At 40.3% G+C, this 21,811-nt stretch overlaps 1 protein-coding gene across 3 annotated transcripts in view; it reads left to right on the forward strand.

Moving 5' to 3' along the window:
* LOC144977191 (leucine-rich repeat-containing protein 69-like) overlaps positions 1 to 21,811 on the forward strand; it is an 83,587-nt gene that overhangs the window by 20,882 nt on the left and 40,894 nt on the right. For all 3 annotated transcript variants that reach the window (XM_078922127.1, XM_078922129.1, XM_078922128.1), the window contains exon 4: positions 2,523 to 2,718. In XM_078922127.1, coding sequence (XP_078778253.1) covers positions 2,523 to 2,718 — 196 coding nt within the window. The remainder of the gene's footprint in view (positions 1 to 2,522; positions 2,719 to 21,811) is intronic.

Genomic DNA, 21,811 nt, shown 5'->3' on the forward strand with positions numbered 1-21,811 from the left:
AATGTTGGTGAACAATTTATTGAGAATTTTGGACATTTCTTGCGAGTTTGCTTTAAGCATTTCCGCAATGATATTGTCAATACCAGGGGCCTTGCCATTTTTGTTGTTGTATTGCCTCGTGCATCTCATGCTCAGTGATTGGACCAAGATTAATTTCTAAGTCCATTTCTGCTTCTGGGATATCTGTGTAAGAAGATGGGCCTGGTCTGTTCAGAAAGTTTGCAAAATATTCTCTCCATCTTTCAATTTTCTCCTTTTCGTCTGTGATGTCACTACCATCTTGAGATTTTAATGGTTTCTCTTGACCATTACTTCTGTTTCTCGAGAGCTTTTTTGTGATTTTGTATAGCGTTTGTGAGTCTTGTCATACAGCTGCATTTTCTGCTTCAGTTGCTAACTTTTCTGCAAAATCTCTTTTGTCTTTCCTTGTGGATTATTTCACTTCTTTATCCTTCAATGAGTATTCACTGGATAGCCTTTCTTTCAGTCGGGGAGATTTAGCGTTCAAGAGATTTAGTTTGATTGATTTTCTTTGGTTAATGAGTTCCCATGACCTTGCTGATATCCAATTCTCTGTATTGGATTCATTGTGTCCTACGTGTTCAGTGGCACTTTCCTGCATGACGTGGTTGAAATCTTGGATTGTCATGCTTGTAATATCTTGTATTGCACTGAATTTGTTTCTTACTGAGATATTGAACTGGTTTTGGATATCTGGGATTTTCAATTTATCTGTGTTGAAACATTTCTTCTTCTGTTGTACAATTTTTGTTTTCGTCAATTTAGTAGAGATTTTGGCTGTGACAAGATGGTGGTCACTTCCAATGTCTGCCAATCGTCTGACCCTGACATCGTTTAAGCCGCTCTTCCATTTTCTGTTGATCATTATTTGGTCTATCTGACTTTCTGTTTTCCCTCTGGTGATTTCAAGGTCAATTTATGTATGTTTTTTGTGTGGGAAGAAAGTTCCACCAATAAGAGGTTGTATTCTTCACAAAATTCTGTTAGTCTGCTTCCATTGTTGTTCATTACCCCTATGTCTTCCTTTCCAACGGACTGAGTTGTTTGTTCTTCAACTGTATTGCCAACTCTTGTGTTTAGGTGTCCGATGATCATGATCATATGATGTCTTGGAATATTTTCAACAGCCATTCTTAAAATATCGTAGAATTCTTCTTTGTTTTCTTCATCTGCATCCTCTGTGGGTGCGTAATATGTGAGGACTGAGATTTTGGTGTATTTTGAGCTGTGTCTAGTGTATAAAATTCTTTCACTTATTTATTGGTTTCCATTCTAACAGTGATTTTTTGTTTTGCCTGGCTATGAAGAGGGCAACACATTCTCTGTGTTGGTCATCCTTTCGTCCTGACCAAACGATCAGGTCGCCATTAGAGAGTTGGCGCTTCCCAGCTCCTGTCCATCTTGCCTCTGATATGCCTAGCAAATCGATCTTGTAGTTCAACATCTCGCGCTGGACTTGTGCCAGTTTTCCTGTTTGATATAGGGTCCTAACATTCCAGCAAGAGACATTGAGCTTGCTTTTTGGTGACAACAGATCTGCAATCTCGTCAGGGGCATCCTTTCGGCTTTGACCTCCTACCATCATGAAGCCATTATTCTGGGCCGCTTCTCTGCTGCCGCCGGTTTGGGATTTACGTCTGGTTTCTGTTTCTGTAACAGTGTGCTTTTTATAAGGTGGGTTGTTAACCCTATGCTCAACCCCCATTCCTGGAGGGCCGGTGGATTACTCTTGGTCTGATCTCTCTCCTTTTCTCTCTTAATGGAGGTCTGAGGTTCGAGATATGCAAACCCTCCCACCATGACAAGGTGATAATCCGCCGGGAGGGCTGTAAAGTTCAAGTCAGCATCAAACATTTTTATTGATCCTTCAATTCATTTTTTTTCTGTGCATTGCGGCACAATATATTTGGGAGGTGTCAGGCTATGGTTTAACAAAGCCTACACAATGTGTCTCATATTGTGACAAAGTCACAGTTAATATTAGGGACAATAATTGCAAAAATTAAGTGTTCCATGGGCAAGGCATTTCACGTTTATTTCCTCTCTTAACTCACATGTGCATAAGTGTTAGACTGTAGGCAATAAAGGATATGAACATCTATGGAATTAAAAGTGTGTTGTTTTTAATTTTTTTTTTTTTAAGGGCTCGCTGGTGGAATGAATTAAGAGAGATACTATAATTTTTTAATGCAGAATTCCTCAGTTCAAAAATGCGTTTATTTTTCCCTTGAGCAAGATAATTCTCCTTTATTTCTCACTTTGTTGAAATTATATTTAACATGTTATTTGGTCTTACATCAAAGTAGCTCAAAAAGAAAGAAAGGATTTTTACTTCTTTTTTTATAGAGAGATAAAATTATATAAAGAAAATATTTTTTGAGCTTGAGTTTAACCCAATCTTTCGGTTGCCTAATAATGGGAAATTTTGTAATTAATCATAAGAGCTCATACAATACCATTTATGGGGACATTCAGATGTGTAACAATATTTTACTCCTCAGTTTAATCAGCATACAACACCTGTCGGTAGACAACAATCAGTTGACTGAATTACCTCTGGAGTTCTGTGCCCTTACTACATTGCAAGAATTCCACGCTGCTGGGAACAAGCTCACTTCTCTGCCATTAGAAATTGGATATCTGATCAGCCTAGAAAAGCTGTATCTACAGAGAAACAGAATAAGAGAACTCCCTGAGGTAAAATGATTTAAAAATCTAGTTATTATTTATCCCATAAGGAACCTTTTTGCGCTCCTGGTCTCTAGGATATTCTGGGGTGTTCAATCTGCTGAACACAATTCGCACGTGAAAGGATGTGGTTTCAATTGAAAATATTTTTACTCCTTAACACTAGATCCACCCAATTCATGGCTAGCGGCTAACTGTTTCTATTATATCAGGCAGTAAGTACTTTGCAAATGACCAGCATCGTATCCAAAGGACAGCAAGAAAATGTTACTTTGCTCTATAGATCTGAGAAAAATCTCGATTCCTTTGACCACGTGGGTCATTTGAAATGTTTAGGGTTGTTTTACAAATGTTGTTTTATTTCCATTTTAAAGCACATGTCGTCTTGAGCTTTTACATGACGTAACATACACGTTAATGTGCTCAAAAGCTATCAGCAATACATAAGACATCTCGCCTGTTATGTACTGGGTTATATTAGGGATTTTATTTGACACAATTAATGGCCATGTATTAATTTTTCACCCTAGTAGGATGGATAATGTGTGTAAAGAGCTTTTCCCAAGGACCCAAGTTTGAGCCACGAAGAGCAAGACTCGAACCAGGGGTCTACAGGTATATGTCTAGAATTTGTAATATAACCACGTCTTACAACAGCTGATCGAATCTGAAAAGCACTCCAATTTTACCATCTCAGTATATAACGGAAAAAATGTCTCACTCTCGCTTTAGCCATTAATGGCACTCTTTGCTGTGGTCGACTTTGCAAATTATGCTATTTATATCAGTAGGGTAACTCTAGCGGTCCTATTTATAATATCAATTTTAAAAAATCAAGACTGCGTCCACAGGAAATCGAACAACATGATATTTGAATATGTATGTAGATACTTATTTAATGAGATGATTTATTGCGCTTGGGGGTGAAAATAACATATTATTGTATTATGAGTGAGTGTGTATGCTAATATATATATTATATATATATATATATATATATATATATATATATATATATATATATATATATATATATATATATATATATATATATATATATATATATATATATATATATATATAAAACATGGTTCAACCCACCCTACAACTAGAACGTGACATCCTCTACTACAAAAATGCTTCCACCCCGTGTGGTCTCCGGGGTCCCTCAACTGAGAGGGAAAAGAATTGAGCCACCGTAAGCTCATGCGTGTCGTAGAAGGCGACTAAAAGAGCCTTTCTGGTTTGGTGGTAACCAACAAGAGTGGCTGCAGTAACACCTGACCAAGTAGCACATCAGCTTCTACTGAATGGGAAACCAGCCAAGAAAGCACGAGGCCAACTAAAAGCCCTGAAACGTGAAATGGACAAAGCCCTCAAGGATAGTGAAGATCATCTTGACTCTTTTACCCTGGAGGAGCTACTAGAGGCCTTGTCCCATCTGAAGGCAGGAAAAGCATCTGGACTGGATGGAATCACAACTGAGATGATTCAACACTTTGGCCCGAGAACCCTATCCTGGCTATTGGACCTCTTCAATGTATGTGCAAGGACAAACAGGCTGCCAAGTGCATGGAGGAAAGCAAGAGTAGTCGCCCTACTGAAACCGGGGAAAGATCCAAAATCCAAGAAAAGCTATCGCCCGATCTCCCTCCTGTGCATCGCATACAAGCTATTTGAGCGAATGGTTATGTCCTGCATGTCACCCAGTCTAGACGAACAACTATCTCCAGACCAGGCTGGATTCCGACCAGGACGGTCAACATGTGGTCAACTTCTTAACCTTACACAATTCATAGAAGATGGGTTTGAGACAAAACAGGTTACTGGCACAGTCTTCGTCGACCTCACTGCAGCCTATGACACAGTGAATCACAAGATCCTACTCCTCAAAGTGGCTAAAATGATAAAGAATAAGAAAATTGTAAATATTATCCAGTCACTTCTCGAAAACAGGCGCTTCTTTGTTGAAATGGATGGCCGGAAGAGCAGGTGGCGCACCCAGAAGAATGGTCTTCCCCAAGGATCAGTGCTGGCTCCAACACTTTTCAACATATATACAAATGATCAGCCTGAGTTCCCAAATATCCGCCGATTCATATATGCTGATGACCTATGCCTCGCAACACAGGATGTGTCCTTCCAACCAATCGAGAGCAGACTGACAAATGCCCTAGACACCCTTACAAAGTACTACACTAAAAACTCGCTGAACGCCAACCCAGGGAAAACACAAGTGTGTGCATTTCACCTCAACAACCACCAAGCCCACAAAAAACTTAACATCAAGTGGAATGGCCAGACATTAGAGTACAACTACCACCCAGTGTACCTCGGAGTGACGCTTGATCGAACTCTGTCCTTCAGAGAACACGTGAGAAAGACCAAGGCAAAAGTGTCCACGCGTAATGCCCTCCTTGGAAAGCTGGCAAACATGAACTGGGGAACTGACCCTAAAACTCTAAGGACCACAGCATTGGCCCTCAGCTACTCAACTGCGGAGTACTGCTCAGCTGTATGGGCCCGATCATGCCATGCCTCCAAGCTAGACCCCGAGCTCAACAACGCCTGCCGGATCATAACGGGCCAGCTGAGAGCAACACCATTACCACTGGTCTACCGTGCAGCAGGAATAGCCCCACCACACATCCGGAGGGAAACCCATGCCCAAATACAAAAATACAAACAGGAAATGGACCAGAGACACCCCCTTCATGACCACAATTGCCCCAAAAGCAGGCTCAAATCAAGAAAAAGCTTCCTCACAGTAGAGAGCCTTCACCCAGACCACTCAGCATTCTTCCGCCTGGACAAATGGGTAGAATGGGACAAGACAGCAAACGATGCCCTCCAGCCCCCAACAGAAAAGCTCCCAGCAGGCACAGACCTCAAGAGAAAAGAATGGGTGGCGTTGAACAGAGCTAGAGCAAAGGTGGGAAACACCGCCAACAACCTCTTTAAATGGAAAATCTCACCGGGCACTGAATGCCCATGCGGTCACCCCAGACAGACCATGGACCACATCCTGTCCGAATGCTCGCTGGGACCTCACTGCACCAATGCTGACCTGAGGGAATGCAACCAGACTGCCCGGGACTGGCTGACTCACTGGCGCGACAAGATATGATGATGATGGTAACCAACGAAAAACCACCCGACTGGTGTGAGAGAAACATGGAGAGACATAGTGGCTCCACAGACCCCCATATCCCAGCCCTTTATAAGAATGGCTTCATTTTCCCAATTTGTTATTTTTCTTGTCCTGGCAATCATCCCCAAACTTTTTCTCCCCCCAAATCCCAAGAACGTAGCAATTTAAAGATGTTTTAAAGAATGACGGTTTAAGTTTAAAGAGAGCAAGGGAAGGCGATGGCATAGCACAAATCCCACCCCTTTTTACCATATTTGAGCTATGATTTCCATTCCATACCCCATTTCCCCAATGATTCCAAATTTCCCTTCCTTATCAAAATTGAGTTGCCAGGACAGAGAGAGAGAGAGAACCGAGGAAAACAAGCCTTCTTAACTGTCTTCTATCCCCCAGTATCTCTATACCCTGTACCGTTGAAATAGGTTCAACGAGGAAATATTCCTTTCCAAATCCTGCACAGCAGGCACCTTTCTGCTGAGGGTGCGCAGTTCCGAGAGGACCCCGATAAGAAGGAGCTATTGATCCTCGAGGCTGAGGGGGGTTCACCTTGCGAGGTGTTTCTACCCCAACACTCCTCTTTGGCTTGACGCTTCTCTAAAGACGGGTGGGTAGCCTACCTTGTAGATGGCCCAAGCTACCCAATGCAGAGATGCCAAATCTATTTTTTGGCACTCCCATCCATTTAGGCAAAGAGATTGGAAGGACTAGATTTAAAACCATATCTAGTTCCTGTCCCCCATGAAATTTCTTTTTAATCATGGTTTGTCATCTCTGAATCAGCAGTCAGTCTTTGTGCAACGCAAAGATTAGGGTCAATCCGAGAGAAAGGCCTGGAGGCGGGACGTCCCCCAACTCCACCCCTCGAGTCCTCTTTTTTTATTTTTATTTTTTCCCCAAGAACCATGGAAGGACAAGAGGAGGCCAGACTTGAGGAGTATAGCTTGGGTGAGTGCCTTACCCCCCAAGTGTGGGACTGAGCCGTGCTAGTGGGCACAATATAGCCGGGTTGAATAAAAACTTATAAATATCATGGCCAAAAGTAATAAAAACTCTCCCCTTAAAGCCCCACCCCAGACAAGTAAAAAAAGAAAAATAACTGCCCCGATGACTCTTGATGACTTACCAGTAATGGCAACCCCAAAATTCTCGCCGTTCCTGGTAATTCAACTGAATGAGGAAAATATAAAACTGAACACTTTGAGTATCTTCACCATCAGCAAGGCACTCAAAGCAAATGGCGCCGGTACACCAAAGGCAGTGAACAGGAACAACTCTGGCACTTTAATGACACAAGTGCAGGGTCGAAAAGAGAGTGAGAACCTCTTGAGATGTACCAGATTCTCTGACATCCCAGTCACCGTTGAGGCTCACAGGAGCCTCAATAGGTCAAAAGGTGTCATAAGAAGCAGAGATCTGGTAGGCTGTTCTGAGCAGGAGATGGTTGAGGAACTGGAGGGTGTTGTCGAAACTCGGCGGGTTAGCATCCGCCGCGGCGACAACACAATCCAGACCAACACCTGGATCCTGACTTTTGACAGCCCGAGACCCCCGTCGAGATTAAAAATTGAATACCTCGACTTGGAGGTTCGGCCTTACGTCCCGAACCCAATGAGATGTTTTAACTGCCACCGGTACGGCAATACTAAAACAAACTGCCGCCGTAAAGCTACATGCCCCGCTGCGGCAAAGAAGACCACAATGAGGAAAACTGCAAAGTGGACCCTTGTTGTCTGAACTGCCAAGGCAAGCATGCAGCACATTCGAAAGATTGTCCTAAGTGGCAAGAAGAAAAGGCAATCTTGACATACAGAGCCACTTACGGCGGTACGTTTGCTCAGGCAAAAGCAGTGATCTGCCCCCCTCGACAGGTCGCTGTTTCTGCCAAGAGCTACGCAGAAGTTGCCAAGGCTGCTGGTAACAACCAAAACAGCCATGGCAAAATCGCACAGACTAGAAAAGACAGTCCTCAAAAGAAAAAGCCATCAAGACCTAAAAACAAGGTCCCAATTGTGTCAAAAAATCTTTTTGACACATTGGAGGTTCAAGATGTGGAACCTGCAACCCCCTCCACATCCACCTCCAAGGCGACCTCCACTCCCCCTCCTTCCCCAAACAAAAAAATTCTCCCCCTCATGGGCGTGGATGTTGGACCCACCCCCATCTCCACTCCCTTGAGCCCTCTCTATCCCCCCAAAAACAAAACCCCACCCCTTCCCAGAATATGGAGCCACCAACACCAGTTGGGGGATCCACAAATCCCCCTGAGGGGCCTCAAATCCCCAAAAAATCTAAGAACCCAGAGGGACCAAAAAATCCCGGGTTAAAAAAAACTCAGCCCTAAAAAAACCGAGAGGCCCCCCACAGGGCCTCCTTCTCCTATGGAAGTCTCTCCTCCTAGGAGAATAAAAGTAAAAGGGTTGAAGGCAGGCATACTGCCTAACCTCCCCACAAAAAATTAGGATACCTAGTCAGACAAGATTAATTTCCTGGAACATCAGAGGGATCAGATCAAATAGAACAGAATTGGACCTCCTCCTCCAGAGGAATCCTGATGTAGTCTGTCGGCAGGAAACAAAATTACCAGCAGACGACTACACAGTAAAAGGATATACGGCCAATCATCTGATTCACTCTGATGGCCAGATAGCGTGTGGGGGGAGTTTCAATTCTCACTAAGAAGAACACCCCCCACCGCTTGATACCAAGAAGAACAAATCTACAGGCAATAGCAGTGAGAGTGACATTGCACAGACCAATCACCATCTGCTCTGTGTACATCCCACCAGATCACCGCCTCCAGTCTGCTGAGCTAGAGGGAGTTCTAAACCAACTCCCCCCTCCCTATGTGATAATGGGAGATTTCAATGCTCACAGTCCTCTCTGGGGAAACACAGACACAAACCAGGGGGGAAAAGCAGTGGAGACATTCATAATGAAAATGGATGTATACTTGGCAAACGGTCTCGAGGCAACACGGGTAAATATTCACAATCTTACCACGTCTGCCATTCATCTCACTTTTTGTGATCCTACACTAGCTCCAGAGCTCTCCTGGGCTGTGATCGATGACGATCACGGTTCTGACCATTTTCCAGTCTGCCTCGACATCACCCCGACTTCAAGGGCCCCACAGCCCAAACGTTGGAGTGTTCGGCGAGCAGATTGGGAAACTTTCTCACAGGAGTGCCACAGACTCCTCACGACAGAGGTGGACAGCTATGACAAATTCAAAAATATTTTAACAAATATCTGCAGCTCGACAATACCAACAACCTCTGGTAGACCGAGAAAACACAATCCCTGGTTTACAGAGGAATGTCGAGCGGCCCTACAGGAGAAGAAAAAAGCATACAGGAAAGCGATGAGATTCCCAATCCCTGAGAATTTCACAACATTTAGGAAACTACGAGCAAAGTGTAGGAAGATCTTCCGAGAAAACAAACGGAGATCCTTCCAAAACTTTGTCTCAAAAATAAATAGCCAGACACCCCTAAATAGGGTGTGGAAGATGTTACGGAAACTGAAGGGATCTGATAGTGATTCACTAAATCACTTGACACGTCCCGATGGATCCGTGGCTGAAACAGAACAAGAAATTGCCAACACTCTGGCCGAGAGGCTGGCGCACAACTCCTCGTCTGCACACCACACACCTCAATTTCTGCGCCATAAACAAAACGCAGAAAACACACCAATAAACTTTACATCTACAAACACTGAAGACTACAACAAACCATTTACACTTGAGGAGTTGGGTGCCTGCCTCCGTGACACAAATGTCACAGCACCGGGTCCTGACAACATCAGTTATGAAATACTTAGACATCTTCCACAAGATAGTCTGGTTGTCCTTTTGAATATCTATAACAAGATATGGACAACACAGACTTTTCCACCTAGTTGGAATCTGGCCACCGTGATTCCAATCCCAAAACCTGGGAAAGACGATTCGGACGCTTCAAACTACCGACTAATCTCCCTCACCAGCTGCCTATGCAAGCTGATGGAGAAAATGGTCAACAAGCGTCTGATGTTCTACTTGGAACACAAAAACTCCCTCTCCGACCTCCAATGTGGCTTTCGAAAGAACAGATCAACTGTTGATCACCTTGTTCGACTAGAGAGCTTCATTCGTGAGGCCTTTGCCAAAGGTGAGCACTTGGTAGAAATCTTCTTTGACCTCGAGAAGGCCTTTGACACAACTTGGAAATTCGGAATCCTCAAAGATCTGCACAATCTTGGTCTACGAGGAAACCTTCCAATGTTTGTCAGAGCATTTTTAAACAACAGATCCTTTCAGGTCAAAGCGGGATCCACCTTTTCTGATCCGTTTGATCAGGAAGAGGGAGTTCCACAGGGTAGCATTCTGTCTCCCATTCTGTTTGAGATTAAAATAAACTCAATAGTGAGTGCAATGAGACAGAATGTTGACTGTTCCTTATATGTTGATGACTTTCTTGTATGCTATCGAAGTAAATCGAGTATGGACACCATTGAGAGACAGTTACAACTCCAACTAAACAAACTGTCGGAGTGGGCAAATCTCAATGGTTTCTCCTTCTCCCCATCAAAAACAGTAGCTGTCCACTTCTGCCGAAAACGCACCTGCATCAGACAGCCTGACTTTTATCTCAACAATTCCAGAATTGAGGTAAAGGACGAAGCCCGATTCCTGGGTTTGATCTTTGATAGGAAACCAAATTTCCTCGCCCATATCAAAGATCTCAGACTGCGATGCATGAAAGCAATGAGAATAATGAGAGTTCTGTCGAGCATGGAATGGGGTTCGGACACAAACACTCTTCTAAAGATATACCGAACCCTTATTCGATCAAAACTGGACTACGCATCTTTTGTATACGGCTCTGCAAAACCATCCTACTTAGGCATGCTGGACCCAATTCATCATCAGGGACTGCGCTTGGCACTCGGGGCTTTCCGCACTTCTCCAGAGGCAAGCCTTTATGCTGAGGCAGATGAGCCACCTCTCCATCTCAGGAGGAAAAAACTGGCTCTCCAGTATGTTACTAAGGTCACATCGCTGCACGACAACCCAGCACACAAACACGTACACTACACGGATAGGACACTAGAAGAAAAATTTCGCAAGCACCCAAAAATGACACCACCATTAGGTTGCAGAATAAAAAAAGACATCGCAGACATGAACATCAGTCTAGATAGGATACATCCATACGCCCAGGCAAAGACACCACCATGGTCCATACATAGACCAAACATAAATTTGGATCTAACAAAACTCGAAAAATCACAAACAGACCCACATATTTACAAACAGACACTAAAAGCAATATTACAAACATACAAAAATTATACTCACATCTTCACGGATGGTTCAAAGAGCACAGATGCAGTAGGATGTGCCTATCACTCATCGGAAGGCACAGGATCACTTCGCCTGGATAGAAATGTTTCGATCTTTACGGCGGAATCGAGAGCAATCCTAAATGCTCTCCGTTTGGCTGAGAGATCGAATAAAAACAAATTCTTGATCTTGTCTGACTCGCTGTCCGTACTTAAGGGGATCTCAAATTTTTATTGCACCGATCCAAGACTCATAAGTATCTTGGAAGGTGCAAATAAATTATTTATTAAAAAAAAGAAAGTTTGTTTTCTCTGGGTACCTAGTCATGTGGGTATCCAGGGGAACGAAGAAGCGGATCGACTGGCAAAAGAGGCGGTGAGCCAAGAATTACAAGAGGGCAGTAAAATCCCACACGCGGATTTAAAGATCAATATAAAAAAACATGTCCGAAAGGAATGGGAACGATCCTGGAGTCGAGATGTACATAATAAATTAAAACAAATTAAAAGTGACCTCGGCCCCAGACCCAACTTGGGGCTAAAAAGAAGAGACGAGGTAAAAATAACTCGACTCCGGATCGGACATACTGCCCTCACTCACCGTTTCCTTCTGGAGAGGGATGAAAAACCCCTCTGCAGAAGATGTAACTGTGACCTCACAGTTCAACACATGTTAATTGAATGTACAGAATTAGAACAGATAAGGTCACAACATTATGATAACAGAGACTTGAAGTCTCTGTTCCAGTCGGTCGATCCGCTTACAATTTTAAAGTATCTGCAGGAATGTGAACTCCTGGAGAAATTGTAAATAGATATTTTTACTTAACAAACATGTAACTATTATGATTTTATAAAGATTTTATTACAACAGTACACGTTTGATCAGCTGTGGCCCCTCGGGGCCGATAAAAGATTGATGAAAGACAGAAACGGGCGCTTAAATGACCTAAATAGTGTCGAAGGCGCCGTTAAACACCTAAAAACAAACAAACAAACAAACAAAAATGCTTCCCTTCAGGTCACGTCCTACAACTCATCGTGAACAAAAAACCATCAAAATAGGAAACACATGCATGCCTAACATACAAAACATTATTTCCCCCAACAGCAAACGAAAAATATCATAGCCAGCTCAACCCAACAACCACCTAGAGAAAGAATGCAAATATAGGACCAAGGCAACATGCCCACTAAACGGCAATTGCCTGACTCAAAACGTTATTTATCAAGCCACAGTTACACGCTCAGACACACCAAAACAAGAAACATGCATTGGCCTCGCTGAGTGTTCATTCAAAACCAGATACAACCTGCATAAATCTTCCTTCAAAAACATACATAAACGACGTTCTACACAAGCGAACACATTTGGAACCTCACAGAAAAAAAAAATATCACACAGCATTACATGAAAATCATCCCCAGAGCACAGTCGTATTCCCCCTTTTCTAAGATTTGCAACATCTGCTTGGAAGAAAAATTCTTCTTCATCACAAAACCGAACATGGCAACACTCAACAGAACAAACGAACTAACATCTTCATGCAGACATAGAAACAAACCAAAACCGCGAAGCCGAAAAAGTACGATAAACACAATCATCTACTTTCATTTCCTGAGGAGAGTAAATACTTGAAACAATATTGTAGAAGTTGATCATAATTACACATTATTATATGATGTATACAGACATAAGCATACACACAAATATCAGGTGGTCACAAAAAATGCGTCTCTCTTTGTCGGGTTGTGTCTCTGAGACTCTTTATTGGATTTCTTTTACATTCAAAACTTAAGTAAAACAAAAGCTTATACGTAGACTGTCAAAATTTTATGAATATAAATTGAGAAGCAAAAAATGTGATTTTTCAAAACCGTGTTCAGAAATACAATATCAGAGAAAGATGACGCAACATTGCAGAGAGTAATATGGCGCTGATCTTATCGTCTTTTGCTATTTTTAGCAAACATTAATTATGCGACCATCAAGGAATTTACCCAATGGAAACCGTACGGTGCTCTTATTGGCTAACCAACCAGCGGCCTCGATGAGAAAAATATCCGCCATTTTGATGTTGGCTGGGAATCGCGTTACTATAGTAAACAAGCGCTGATCGGCCGTTCATGAAAACAAGTTGCTGCTCGCTCGTTTAACTCAAAATTATTCAAAATGATCTCTCTAAAATGATATAAATGTGACTTCTTAAGGTTTTCTTCACGGTCAAAACCACACAACATTCTACTAATGATTACGTCCGAGGCAAAAAGGAATATTGACAGGTCGACCGAGAGTTGAACTCATGAGACGACAAACATCAATGCGAAGTGTAGCGAGAGTCAAGCTATTGTTTGTCTTGTCCTATTTTATATAGAGAAAAGGATAAATAGTATAGCCTCGTGTGTGAGTGGTTGCGTGTCATAGTCTTGTTTTTAAATTGTTTCTGTTGTTTATGTGTATAGTGATGACTCTCTCACACTCAATTTCAATGCCGAAAGAGGAATTCCCGCACACAAGAAAGGGGAATTGGGGTGGTATTTGGCATACATATTGTATAGTATCTAGTTCTAAATAGATAACTGATTAGAATTATATTATGATATATAAACACAATGCCAAATACAATTCCGAAGTTTCCTTATTTCAAATGAAGTAAAGCTCCAAAACCTAATGGTAGTGATTGTAGTACTGAGTGTTAGTGAGGTGATGTGGTGTTGGTGGTGGTTGTAGTTGTAGTAGTAATAGTGATGATGATGTGGTGGTGGTGATGATTGTAGTTGTAGTAGTAGTGGTAGTGATGATGATGTGGTGGAGATGTAGTAGTAGTGGTAATGGTAATGATATGGTGGTGGTGGTGGTTGTAGTAGTAGTGGTCGTGATGATGATGTGGTGGTGGTGTTTGTAGTAGTAGTGGTAATGATGCGGCTATGTGGTCTAGTAGTATGACACTCGCTTCCGGATCGGAAGGTTCTGGGTTCGAGCCTCGCGCTCGGCGCATAGTTGAGTCCTTGGAAAAGGCTCTTTACTCACATTCTCTCACCGTACTCAGGTGTAAAATGAGTACCTGGCCGTTAACAGAGTTGTCTTTGTCCGAAAAATTGTAATATCGCCTAACAGGCGTCATGTCCCGTCCTACATGTTTAATGTTGACCAGGGACCCCTTGTAAAGCGCTTTGAGCACATTTAGTAGATATTGCACTATATAAAGCTCAATTAAAAAAAAATAAAATATTTCAATGATGATGATATGGTGGTGGTGGTTGCAGTAGTAGTAGTGGTAGTGATGATAATGTGGTGGTGGTTGTAGTTGTAGTAGTAGTGATAGTGATGATGATGTGGTGGTGGTTGTAGTAGTAGTGGTAGTGATGATGATGTGGTTGTGGTGGTTGCAGTAGTAGTTGTAATGGTGATGATATGGTGGTAGTGGTGGTTGCAGTAGTAGTGGTAATGGTAATGATATGGTGGTAGTGGTGGTTGTAGTTGTAGTGGTAATGGTAATGATATGGTGGTGGTTGTAGTAGTAGTGGTCGTGATGACGATGTGGTTGTGGTGGTTGTAGTAGTAGTGGTAGTGATGCTATTGTGGTGGTGGTTGTAGTAGTTGAGGTAGTGATGTGGTGGGGTGGTTGTAGTAGTAGTGGTGGTGGTGGTTGTGGTAGTAGTGGTAATGATGATGATATGGTGGTGGTGGTTGCAGTAGTAGTGGTAGTGATGACGATGTGGTTGTGGTGATTGTAGTAGTGGTAGTGATGATGATGTGCTGGTGGTGGTGTAGTAGTAGTGGTAGTGATAATGATGTGGGGCTGGTGGTTGTAGTAGTAGTGTTAGTGATGATATTGTGGTGGTGGTTGTAGTAGTAGATGATGTGGTGGTTGGAAAACACATTACAGGTTATTATAATACATGATTACACACATTCTCTAACTTCATTTTTTGACAGCTTCGTTGTGCCATAAATATACGCAACAGTTCTGAAACATTTTATTGTGGATTTTGATATTGTTTGTTGTTTTTCTTGTGTCGTTATGTTGACATTGACATAGATACCGAATGAATGGTAATTACTACATTCTCAGCCAACAACAAAATGGCGCTGAATGCTTTCATTGGTGGACACTTTTTTACGCTTCGTACGTATTCTCATTCGTTTAATTCTATGGCGACCATAAACATTACTTTCATCATAATTCTCCCCATCGAGTAAAAAATCGTTTGTGCAGCACATTCACATAGCACTTTAAGGGATCACACATCCGAATTTCATCAATGGTTATCTCCTCTCAGCATAAAATAATTCTTTCTCTCAATGTTTCTTCTTTGAATGTTCACTATAAACCTTCTCGGTCAAAAAATTCGAATTTGCGTAATCCATTGGATTTAGGTCGGGTGATTGAGGCGGCCAGTTGTCTTTCTTTATGAAATGAATGTTCTTACTCTGAAGAAAAGCTTGTGTTCTTTTGCTCATATTATGTTATGTATGTTCGTATGGGATGTAGCACTATCTTGTTGAAAAATTAAATTCCTTCCTGGATAAAAGTGTTCACAGTCTGACAAAAGTTTAATGTAATTATCAGCATTGACCTTAGTCCTTGTGTCAATGAACTATGTCTTGCCATTTCATGAAACACCAGCTTAAACTATTAATTTCTTTGAAAAACGATTTTGATTGTGATATTATAGTCTGTTGATTGGTAGGTATTTGTTTTTTTTGTTGTTTTTTTTTGTCCTTACATTACATCGTTATAACTATTTTATGCACGTCTTCTTCGAAAAGGCTCCATATACGCTTAGTTCTCATCGAGGGACGATCGCCGATCAGGCAAATCGGAGTGAAAACGCAATGTGTGTGTGGCCCAATACCTCGCCGACGAGCAGCGGGACGTTCGGTCGCTCGCAAAGCCCGCCTTGCTTAATATTTTTCGAGGCGATCGGCGATCGGGGGCGTGGCAGTATAAAAAATTGGACAATTATTTTCGGATTTTCGCTGTTTTGACGTCAGATTCGTGATCAGCGTCAAATTTACAATAGGTTTGATACCAAGAACTATGTTTTTACTCCAAAAATTGATGAAATTAGAAATAAATTTTAATTAATATTGAGGCTATGTGGCCGACAGAACAGTGTCCCTCCCTGTTCTGTGATGGGGTCTAGTGGTATGACTCTCGCTTTCGGATCGGAAGGTCCAGGTTTCGAGACCCGCTCTGAGTGGCGCATGGTTGAGTCCTTGGAAAAGGCTCTTTACTCACATTCTCTCACCGTACTCTAATGAGGTGTAAAATGAGTACATGGCCGTTCGTTGTCTTTGTCGGAAAAAAATTGTAATATCGCCTGACAGGCGTCATGTCTCGTCCTTCATGATTAGTATTGCTGTTGGCTTGGGACCCCTTGTAAAGCGCTTTAAGCACGTTTAGTGGATATTCCGTGAAATAAATTTTATAGCAATGACTATGAAAAATGTTTTTTTTTCTCTATTTGAGGAAAATTTTTGTCTGAAATCAAAGCCCTATCTCCATTGAGTAAAAATGTTTATTAATTTTGAAAATCCATTCATAAATAAACAAGTTATGCAGTTGCAAAGGTGTCATTAATTTGGATGACCCGCAAAGAGGGAAAAAAAGCCAAAATATGGGACGCTTTTTCGGCATTTTTTTCGACCTTTGGTTGTATCTTGCGTACTAAGTGGATTAAAAGATTGAAAATTGGCAATTTTATGGCAAATTTGATAGAGAATATGATGAAAACATTAGAAGAGTTCTAACTTATATAATTTTAGAGCTGGATGGTATATAACACACACACACACACACACACACACAGAGAGAGAGAGAGAGAGAGAGAGAGAGAGAGAGAGAGAGAGAGAGAGAGAGAGAGAGAGAGAAATTAGTATAACACACACACACAGAAATATATTAAGAAATGAGTATAGAAAACACTCACACACACACACACACACACACACACAGAGAGAGAGAGAGAGAGAGAGAGAGAGAGAGAGAGAGAGAGAGGGGGGGGAGAGAACTTGCGTACATAACGAAAGAAATATAGAAGGAAAAGAGAAATTGGACAAGGGGACAAAGGTTACTGATGGAACGTGACTTGGAACACAATAATTAAACTCATGCTGAGATTGTAGATCACACTGCAATCGAAAACTTTTAACATTATAATTTCTTAAATTCTTGTAAATTAAACAGTCAAATTATCAGCTGTTTATTGAACCCAAACGCAATGGCAGACGATAAACACCCCTCTGCCAGTGAGACCGCGCAGACAATTTGACTAGTCATGAACTTTAAAACGTGGTCAACCAATCAGAAAGCGCTTTGCCACGACCCGCTCAGTTTGGTGCCAAATCGTTTTGAACTTGTGATTCGGGCTGTAGGGGGGCAAAATGGCTTTGTCTTTTACGAATGAAGAGCAAATTAGGATGGTGTATTGTAAAATACGTGGAAAGTACTCGTCATATTCATATGAGATTTTACAACCAAAAAGAAGAAATGTTCATGTATTACCTTGTCAGCGACAAAACCTACACGCCCGGTAGTTTTAGAAATATTTTACTCCAAAGGGTAAAAATCTATTTTTAACCGTCTTCTGGTAATCGCACGAGTTTTGTCGCTTAACATAATCTAAAATGACCTTTTTCTAACTGTGTGCCAACTTTCAGTCAAATAATCGATAAACAGCGTCGTAATTAATTTTTTAAAATAGCATTTACGAAATGGCTTCGTCCCATATTTTGTCGCGAATTTGGGCACTTCGTGAGCGAAAAAGAAACCCAGAGATTTGTGCGGGATAGTCATTGCTAAATAAATGCTGTGTTATTTATTTTAAAAAAATAATATTTTTATAAATTTTGAGTCAGGAAGAGGTAGATGAACAAAAAGTTTCGTTTTTGATCACCGTAAAATTTATAATGGATTCCATACAAAATAAAACAGTTTTCCGACTTTCGTAATTTCTATTGTAATGACATAATATGACATTCATTATCATTATTAACCTTTTTTATTTATTTATTTTTGGAACTGTGTATTCAGTCCACCGGAAATAAAAATATTTAAAAACGGACCAATTATCGATAATGACATTGATACTGAGCCTATTGTAAGGTAGTCATCATCAAAAGTGGATATGCATAACATTTATGGCAATTTGATGGCTTAATAATATCATTTACAGCGTTTTATTTACTCTTAGAAAGTCTTGAGTGAGAGTTGTTCGAAATCGGGAGCCTGAAATAGATCTCAATTCTCGATACCATGGTTGCCAGATAGCCATTGGCCTGGCCAATTTGACCAAAATTGACCACACAGAGAATAATATTTCTATAAGTAATTTAAAATTGACATTTATATATATTTTTAATGTTTCCTAGTCCGTTATAATTTTCATGATTACCAAAACCGATGAGTTTTCCAAGGAGATCATAGTTTTAGTATTGTTTGCCCAAGTAAAGTTCTATTTGGTCACTTTTCACATCGATCACTGGCCTCGGGCACGCCTGTGTACTCCCTCGGCAAAAAATTCTTAATTTTCAAGTTCAACACGTTGACGCCAGACGTTTGATCGACTTTTAATTTTGTAAAAAAAATTATTTACTTTTACTCACTTTTAAGATTATTATTTTAATTTAGAATACAGTGAGGCTTGAATGTGTTTAGCGTCAGAGAGAAAAGGGGGGTGGGGGTGGGAGAGATTGGAGATAGAGTATAAATAGAGAGAGAGAGAGAGAGAGAGAGAGAGAGAGAGAGAGAGAGAGAGAGAGAGAGAGAGAGAGAGAGAGAGAGAGAGAGAGGACTGCTTTGTAGCTACTTGTACTCGATTTTTATTTTTTATTTTGGTTCCTATCCTTATTTATAAGGTTACAGCTTGGGACACTTTTGGTGTAGACAATATCGACGTGAGCAGCAAGAAAAATGACTCTACATTATTTTAAGGACTCTTTTGTTTTTAAAGGTTTGATGGCGCTTATAAAACATTGAGGTCATTTTAGGGCTAGTAGAAAGGAAAAAATGGGATGCCAGTAAAAATTTTTTACAGTTTTAGAAGGGGGGGGGGGGGGGGGGGGGGGGGGGGGGGGGGGGGGGGGAAGGCCTCGAAGCACAGCCGTACTCGAGGCCAGTGATCGATGTGAAAAGTGACCAAATAGAACCTTACTTGGGCAAGCAATACTAATACTCTGATCTCCTTGGAAAATTCATCGGTTTTGATAATCACAAAAAAAATTCTAAAGGACTAGGAAAAATTAAAGATAGATGTAAATGTTAATTTTAAATTAATTGTAGAAACATTATTCTCTGTGTGGTCAATTTTGGCCAAATTGGCCAGGCCAATAGCTATCTCGTAGCCACGGTAAGAATCTCGTCAATGTTTGATAAATCGGTTTCGAGAATTGAGATCTATTTCATGCACCCGCTTTCGAACAACTCTCAATCAAGATTTCCTGAGAGTAAATAAAACACTGTAAATTATATTATTCAGCCGTTGAATTGCTATAAATTTTATGCCTGTCCATTTCTGATGATGCCTATAATAGGCTCAGTATCAAAGTTGTCACTATCGAGTAAGGTAAGTATAGACGATAATTGGTCCTTTTTACATATTGTTATTTCCGGTGGACTGAATACACAGCTGTGTTTTCAGTCCACTGGTGGACTGAAAACACAGTTCCTTTAATTTTTGTTTTTTGTCGTACTCTTTTTTTCTCCTTGTTGACGCGACATCACGGTCGACCTTGACACAGACATAATTTGGGATTGGCAGATGCCAAAAATCCTTGACTACGTGATGACAGGGGTGGGCATTGATACCAATGCAACACACAAAATTGGATGTAACCTTGAATTATAGTCTAAAAACAACGCCTCCTCCCCCCCCCCCAAAAAAAAAGAGCTGTGTGCGCGCGCGCGCGCGCGTGTGTGTGTGTGTGTGTGGGGGGGGGGGGGGGGGTGCGAATGCGAGTAGTCCCGAGGAGTACCCGTTTAACCTTCCAAGGGAGCACTGTCGATTTTTATAAATAATAATATAATAATATAATAATAATAAAATAATAATAATAATAATATAATAATAATAATAATATTAATAATTATGATGATAATAATGAAATAATAATAATAATAATAATAATAATATAATAATAATAATAATAATAATAGATAATAATAATAATAATAATAATAATAATAATAATAATAATAATAATAATAATGATAATGATAATAATAATAATATAATAATAATAATAATAATAATAATAATATAATAATAATAATAATAATGAATGATGATAATAATAATAATAATAATAATAATAATAATAATATAATAATAATAATAATAATAATAATAATAATAATAATGATGATGATATGATAATATAATAATAATAATAATAATAATAATAATGATAATAATAATAATAATGTAATAATAATAATAACAATAATAATAATAATAATAAAATAATAATAATAATAATAATAATATATAATAATAATAATAATAATAATAATAATAATAATTATGACGATAAATAACAAATCTTTATTGTCCACAAAATCGACAAATTTCCGTGGTCTACGTTGCTTTTAAAATTAAATCGGATTGCAAATGTATTGATGTTTTGCGTATTGGAAATATCTCCATCGTGGTATAACAGTTAATAACACACTAACACACAAAACTGCAAACTCGAACGTTTATAGTCTGATTGATATAACTTAGTTATAAGTTAATTTTTAAAATGGCTGTCTAAAAGCAATAACAACGGGTTGACTAACGTCAAATCCATTCCTTCCATTGATGCTATGTGTTAAATTAAAATACTCACAAACAAAGACTGCCAGCCAGAAATAACACTCCAGCCCATAAATCTACATGGAACCTTGAATGTTATAGTCTGATATATATTTAGTGAGAACTAATCATAAAAATGGGTGTCTAAAAACAATAACAATGAGATGAGTGACGTCAATTTGGTTCCTTCTATAAATATCCAAGAACTTTACTCACTCCATCCGCTCTCTCCTTCTTCAATACATACGTATCTATTCTCTCATCGCTTTCTTGTGCGGCTATGCATGTGGTCTTGTGATATGACACTCGCCTTTGGATCGGACGGTACTTGGTTCGAGTCCCGCTCTGAATGGCGCATAATTGAGTCCTTGGAAAAGGCTCTTTACTCGCATTCTCTCACCTTGTTCACTGCTAAAATGAGTACCTCTGTCGGGAAACAATTTTAATATCGCTTAACAATCGTGTCTCGTCTAACATGTTTTTCTGTTGGCCAAGGACCCTTATAAAGTGATTTGAGCACCTTTATTGAATATAGCGGTATATATAGCGCAAGTAAATTTTCTCTCTCTCTCTCTCTCTCTCTCTCTCTCTCTCTCTCTCTCTCTCTCTCTCTCTTGACATGTTAGATTATTACAGCTATTGCTACATATGATGCGAATATCTTGGAAGGTTATTGATGCTATGAGTTAAGGTAAAATGCTCACAACATCCGCCAGTCGAAAATAACGAACGGTCACACAAAACTACGAGTAACCTTGAACGTTAAACGTCTGATTGATATTATTTAGTGAGAACTAATTACCAAAATGGCTGCCTTAAAACAAT

The sequence above is a fragment of the Berghia stephanieae genome, chromosome 7 (assembly GCF_034508935.2).
Source record: "Berghia stephanieae isolate SIO BIC M18660-M18661 chromosome 7, UCSD_Bste_1.3, whole genome shotgun sequence".
Lineage (NCBI taxonomy): Eukaryota > Metazoa > Mollusca > Gastropoda > Nudibranchia > Aeolidiidae > Berghia > Berghia stephanieae.